We start from the raw sequence: 7039 nt of genomic DNA on the forward strand, positions 1-7039 counted from the left end.
TTTAAAGGAACACAATGATTAAAGTTTTGAGAATCATATTTAAAGGTGTTATGTAGTATTATAGATGGCGTATCGAGAAAGTATATCTCTTTTCATGATGATAGGATCTTTTCGTATTTAGAGAGATCCTTATTGGTAGGGGATGTGCCTCCTCTCGACACTAACTTGTGTGTCTATCTAGGTCTAAACATGAAGCGATTAATCTTTGAAAAATTTAGGTCTATATGAAATGGATATGACCACTCTTTAATATAAATTTTATTGTCTAGAAAAAAAAAATTGAAAGATTTTATCCAATAAAATTAATCTATTTTTTTTTCACGCCATTCCTTAGTCTAACAGGTTATGGACTAATCTATCATAAATCTGAATTTTATTTAAAAGTTTGTCATTGATCAATAAATTTATGTATACATAAAATGAAATTTAAATATTCAACACTTGTTTAAGTAAACAAATTAGCTAACTAATCGACTAACCTAACTCGATTAATCTAACTTCTATTTTAATTCCTTCAAATTATGGGATTTTCATTAAATTTTAATTCAATTTACCATCTTATTTTAATAAATTATCTAAACAAAAATATATAAATTTTTCAAAAAATATTAAAAAGTGTTTGTTTAAACTATTTTATCAATTTTAGACTCAAAAATTAAAAACATTAAATTATCCCTTCATTTTTTGGTTTCTTTCTTCAAAACCACATCAATTTTCTTTTCTCTTCCACAACTTGCGAACATAGTCTTTAAGAGAGAAAAAAAGAAGAAAAATTAAAGAAAGAAAGATTCCATAAAGTCCCAAAGGAGGCAACCTGGGATGAGCCAGGGCAGGCCAATAATGCATGCTCTTTTTTCAATTATTTGCAAAAGGAAAGTACCGCCAAACTCTTCATATTTGGGAAAAGATTAACAGTGACACTTGTTTCGATGCGTGCTTGAAAAATAAAATTATTCTTAAAAAAATAAATTTTATAAAAGCTATATTTTCTTTTATATAATTTGGTTCGATGTATATACTTTGATATATTCATTTATTATTAAAAAATAAAATAATTATTTTTTATCCTATAATTTTTTTGTTGATTTTTTTATTAAAAATAATTGACCTTAGTGACCATAGTAAAAAGTAGTGAGAAGAAAACTTTTACTTGCTTCTCAAGTTGGATCAAACTTAGATCATTGTATTCGAATAATTTGTTGGTCGGATAAATTAACCTATATAATTTGGAGTGCTCAACTCCAGACTTGGACTAATGGAGTTGGGTGCAGTTCGTTTAGGTAGTATTTATTTTTAAATATTGGAATTGAAATTAAGAAATTAAAATTTAGTATTATATTTGGTGGCTAATAACAAAAACTAAAATTTTTATTTTAAAATACCAAATTTTAATTTTTTTATTAATTTCAAAAAGTTAAGATACGATAGACTGAAATTTCTAGAAATGAAAAATAAAATTTTAACAATTTTTTTTAATAATTAAAAATATTTTAGTAAATATTATTATTTTATCTTTATATTTATCTTGAATCAAATAAATATTAAGACATAACTTAATAATATACATTTTATACCAAACGTAATATAAAAATTTAATTTAATCTCAATCTCCTATTCTCTATCTTTTAGTCTCTAATTCTTTAATTTCAATCTCCTTTTTAAACACAATTTTAAGATTGTTCACCTTTTAAGTCTTAGTTATTACTATTTAGATCCAAATATGAACATTTAGTAATATATATAAAATTATATAATCAGAGTAACTATCTCAATAAGTAAATATATTTAAACTACTTAAATTATCATATTCAAAATAATATTAATATTAATATTAAAATGGATTTATACTGAAATTTTTAACTTTTAAAATTTGATAAAAGAGGATAACGGCTGTTAAAAATAAGGTGTATGAGATATAAGTTTCACATACATTCCCGGAAAAAAATTTTAAGGTAGAGGAAGAATTGAAATTAAATTTAGTATATCGTTTAAACTACTAAAATAATTAGTTCATAAGGGGGAGAATAATAATAAAAATCTAATTTAATTTGTACTAACAGCTAATTTGTAATTTCCATGTACGTACATAGGAAGTTATGTCAGTGAAATAAACGACGTACAGAAAATATTCTCCTAATTATAAAATGAAATATTAAATAAGAAAAGATTATTCTCTTTAATTTAATTCCCCTCATCATACGGTGTCACCCCTAATAAAAAAGAAAAGATTGAATTTTATTAATTCGTGTGTTGAGTCTTATCAAATGTCAAAGTTGTGTCAACGATATTCCGGTTAGTCGGTTAATTTCTACCTCTCTTCTCTCTTTGATCTTATTAGCTTCCTTCTCCAAATATAAATACTCACAACTACCCACCATTTTCCTCTTCCTTTCTTATTATCAAACTCACTACTCTTTCATACAAATTAAACTAACCTAGCTATGTTCGTTTTCATAATTAGCTAGGAGGCTCAAGCATTTTCTCAAGATTCATTTTCATCTAAGAAGGAAATTAAGCATGGCAGAAGATCAATTTCAGGCAAGTGGAAACTGGTGGGAGAATCCAGCTATTAGGAACAATTGGCAACCGCATCACCAACAACAAGATGAATCAGATCACATGATGAAACCGACAAGGGTTTCCATGGATTCCTCGGGTGGTGCCGGTGGCGGTTCGTCTTCTGTGGTGTTTCATGACCCACAGAAGCTTCAGCCTCCGGATTCCGCCACGGCCGCCACTTCTTCCACTGACCCCAACTTGCACTTTATGGCTTTAGGCCTCTCTTCCCCGCCCATCGATTGGAATCAACAACCATCCTTCTTGTAAGTCCATTATGATCTTCTCATTTTTTTAATAAAATAAAATAAAACAAACTATACAATTTTGAAAAACTTTGTAAGTATTTCTTCCTATCATTTTAATCATTCATTTTTGTTAATATATATTATATATTTTTATAATTAAGATCCAACAGTTTTAAAATACTTCAATTTTTTTTTATAATTTTGTCATCTTAATTATATTTCTATAAGAAAATTTTAAATTTTATTAATTTTAAGTAATAATAATAAAATTTGATTTTATTATATATAGGCGTGGTGAGAAGGGTGGAGAGAACAGCTTCAGGTCGATGCTACAAGAAGAGGGTGGCGGCGGCGGCGGCATGGGGTTGTCACCACAACAAGTCCATCAATGGAGATCACCGGAAACCGAATTCAAGAACAATAGAGGTTTCTGTTTGGAGCAAAACCAATTCAGTCCTCAATATAGCTCCGGTGACAGCACAGTAACAAGCCAACAAGGATTTCATCACCAAAACATGGATCATTCCGCAGTTCTATACGGTAGCCCTTCATCAATCTTACAAGGACTATTAGGACCTGATCATCATCACCATCATCATCAACAACAAGCTAATCATAATTTTTCATATCCAACTTCAAACTATGGGTTGAGTTCTTCTAGTAGCAATGACTTTGTGCCTTCTTCTTCTTCTTCTAATTGGTCTAATAACAACAATAATAATAATAATAACAATAAAGTGCCTCAGTTCTTGAGAGGCTCACCACCAAAACAGTTATCGAATTCGTCATCATCACCGATAACAACAACAAACACTAGTTTGCATTTCACAAACAACGCTCCTTTTTGGAACGCTGCTGCTGCTGCTGCTTCTGACCCGAAAGATGTTAGGTCCACCACCTTCTTCCCTAATTCATTGCAGCCACCATTCTTCACTAATCCAAGTTTTGATGTCCAATCTAAGGTACTATTTTACTCTACAACTTTAATTATTTTTTACACAACATATATTTTAGAATAGTTTTCATGTAAAAGATTTTGCCTTAATAACGTTAAATTATTATTTGACAAATTTAATTGAACTGTTTAATATAATATATATTCACATCTCATTTATTAATCTCCATATGAATAGTTAATTACCGTATTATTAGCTATGACGTTATTACTAATTTTACTACTTTTATTCTGATAATCAACCATATCTATGTTTTACATAGACAATTAAGCGACATTAAATCATTCATTAATTAATTTTATTTTATTTTTCAAATAAATTTATGCCTTGCAATATATAAATTATATCTTCTACATTTCTGTTGTATGATAACGAAAATTGTTAATGGTAATTAAAATTTATTATTTTTTGTCATTAATTAATAATTTAATTCTTTTAGTATAATAATTTAATAACATACTTTAACACAATTAAATATATTTTAACGGCCTTCTAACATTTTCTGTAATAATAACATAATCTATATAGAGTTATAGACAATTGTGTATACACATATATATATAAAGGTTGTTTATATAAGATTTATGATGTTAATATTAGGGTTTAAATATAATATTTTGAAGTGATGTAAGCATGGGTTTTGCAGAATATGAGTGAAATGAGGGATTCAGGTGCAGTGGTGAAGAAAAGTGGGAGTGAACCAACACCCAAAAGGCCTCGGAACGAAACTACCCCATCTCCTTTGCCAGCTTTTAAGGTACAATAACTGCAACTAACCTTTTAACAGCAAACCCAACCTTATTAGCTTTGAACTTTTTATCTTTATCTTTATTTTATTTTTAAAAATTTAATTTAGTTTCCCTAATAATCCTTATATAAGCATTACATGAATTTCTATTCTTTCTTTCTTTTTTTTTTTCTTGAGAAGATGGGGGACAGAATCACTGCACTCCAACAATTAGTGTCGCCTTTTGGAAAGGTGAGTTTTCAAAAATATTATGATCAAATCTATGTGTATAGTCTCCTTAGTGATAATAATAAATGATCATTTCATTCCTGAATTTATGTTATATGAGTGGGAGAAAATTAATAATGATCGTAGCCTTTGATATAGTAATGCTTCTTAATTACTATTAATTAATACAAGCTTTTTTTAATTTAAATTTGTTATAATGTTGTGTCAGACTGATACAGCCTCAGTGTTATCTGAAGCAATTGAATACATCAAATTCCTCCATGAACAGGTCACTGTAAGCCCCATTACCCATTAAATATACATATCCTTTATCAAAATTAAAAAAATAAAAAAATAAATAAAATAGTAGTAGTATTTTCTATGTATGTATGTATTCTTATACGTTTTCCTCTCTAGGTTTTGAGTACCCCGTATATGAAAAGTGGAGCTCCTATACAGATTCAACAGGTATTATTGCATGTCTATCTACATATAATCTACATTTATATACTTCCACAATTTTAAATATAAGCTTATTATTAGTAGGGTTATTTATATTATGCATTAGTGCTGATAATTTTCTCCAAATGTTATTAGTGTGTTGGACATTAAACTTTTCTATAGTTTTCATTTTTCGACATCATAACATGACTATAGAATTTTAGATGAATATATCTTGTTTTATTTCATGGGCTTTTCATTTAGATATATAATTATTTTTGTATCTCTTTCTATTAGTTTAAAATTTTGAAAAAAAAAAGTTTTAAAACATAATATCAGTGCCTTTATAACTTAAATGTTTAGATTTCAATTTTTGTTAATCTTAAAAAAAGTCTTATACAAAAAAATGCGTTAAAAATATGACTATTTCACTTCAATTTGCTTCATAACACTATGTATTGAATGAGAGTTTTTGGACAGAGACTCATACTAGTAGCTTGAAACTCAACACTATAAATTTAAAGAATTTTCTTACAATTATTCCAGTTAAAGAATAAAACAACTTAGACTTTTAATGTATTCAATATATTAAAAGCTTTAAAATCTAACTTTTCCTTTTGATACAATCTAAATCTTTCATCCTCAACTTCTTATTGATTAGTACCTGAAATATCTAATAATTACCGTGTATGTAAAGAGTCTTACAATATTTTTCAGGCTACATATCATTACTATTTATTTTGTTAAGCATCGTTTTTTTTTCATTTCAAAGAATATACATGTGTTTTACTTCTTTTATTTACATCACATTGTTCTATATATAATATTTTTGAAAAATAATAGATATAGTCACATAATTTTGCTACCAGCATTATTTTTCTAGAGAAATTCTAAGAATAATTCTAGATATGTAACAATTTATTTCAATTTTGTTGAATGTAGGGTTCCGGTAAATCTAAGGAAGGTGAGGGTCCAAAACAAGATCTTAGAAGCCGAGGGCTATGCTTGGTGCCAGTTTCAAGCACATTTCCAATGACTCATGAAACCACAGTTGATTTTTGGACACCAACATTTGGAGGAGGTTCAAGATAGAATAAGATAAGAAGACACAACACATAACATTGGTGTATTATGCAACTAGGGCACAACTAACATGATCTTATCAATGCCTAGCCAAGTTGGGAATGATAAGAAGAAGAAAGAGAAAAAAGGAGAAAAGAGAGAAGCAACAAAGAAGGACACAAGGTAGCCCACATTTATAATATGTAAAGGTATATAGAGTTATTAATTAGTTCTTATGGGGTGTAGGGGAAAAAAAGAGATAATAAAAAAAGAAAAGGGAGAAAGATAGAGAGGTGTGGGGGGAAAATGTGTTGAAACTTGAAAGAGAAAGAAAGAAAAAGAAAGGGAAATGACCCTCCTAAAAGGATTTTAGGCCATTTGTTGGGCCCAATTAAATTCAGAATTATTCAGGGTTTATCAGAGGAAAAAAATATATATTGGGACCATTTGAGAGCACAATAAGATGTTGTAATAATTGAAGAATTATCATGCTTAGTAGGATGGGGAAGGATGAAAAATGCTGCACATTTAAGTTTTTTTATGAATTAAGTTTAATTAAGTTAAATAATAAAATTTTAAATAATATTAATTATAACTAATTTTTATTATATTAGACTAATTTAGTTGAATTTAATTAATAAAAAAATTTAGATGTGTAGCATTATTTAAAAAGATTATAAGAATGACTAAAAGTTGCTGAATATAGGAAAATTGTTGTTCTTACTTCTTAATTAGATTAAAAACAAGGAGGAGGATAATTTAATTGTTGCTATTAGTAGAATATGATTAATGGATCTTTATTTGATTATTTATTTTTCTGA

The 7039-nt window shown here is 27.8% G+C and overlaps 1 protein-coding gene across 1 annotated transcript; it reads left to right on the top strand.

The window, feature by feature from the left end:
• Positions 1-2313: 2313 nt before the first annotated feature.
• Positions 2314-6813, top strand: LOC107462426 (transcription factor bHLH123). Its single transcript, XM_052252800.1, has 7 exons — positions 2314-2822; positions 3094-3766; positions 4407-4523; positions 4680-4739; positions 4945-5010; positions 5133-5183; positions 6099-6813. Exons 1-7 carry the CDS (start codon positions 2518-2520, stop codon positions 6246-6248), a joined length of 1422 nt encoding a protein of 473 aa, XP_052108760.1. The 5' UTR covers positions 2314-2517; the 3' UTR covers positions 6249-6813.
• Positions 6814-7039: the final 226 nt, after the last annotated feature.

Source organism: Arachis duranensis, chromosome 8, assembly GCF_000817695.3.
Source record: "Arachis duranensis cultivar V14167 chromosome 8, aradu.V14167.gnm2.J7QH, whole genome shotgun sequence".
Classification (NCBI taxonomy): domain Eukaryota; kingdom Viridiplantae; phylum Streptophyta; class Magnoliopsida; order Fabales; family Fabaceae; genus Arachis; species Arachis duranensis.

What these genes read in the sequence shown, in the direction of transcription:
- LOC107462426 (XM_052252800.1), top strand. Translation starts at nt 2,518, where the DNA reads ATGGCAGAAGATCAATTTCAGGCAAGTGGAAACTGGTGGGAGAATCCA. An exon ending in TAGTGTCGCCTTTTGGAAAG is followed by an intron (nt 4,740 to 4,944) that starts GTGAGTTTTCAA and finishes ATGTTGTGTCAG; the next exon opens with ACTGATACAGCCTCAGTGTT. An exon ending in TCCTCCATGAACAGGTCACT is followed by an intron (nt 5,011 to 5,132) that starts GTAAGCCCCATT and finishes TTTCCTCTCTAG; the next exon opens with GTTTTGAGTACCCCGTATAT.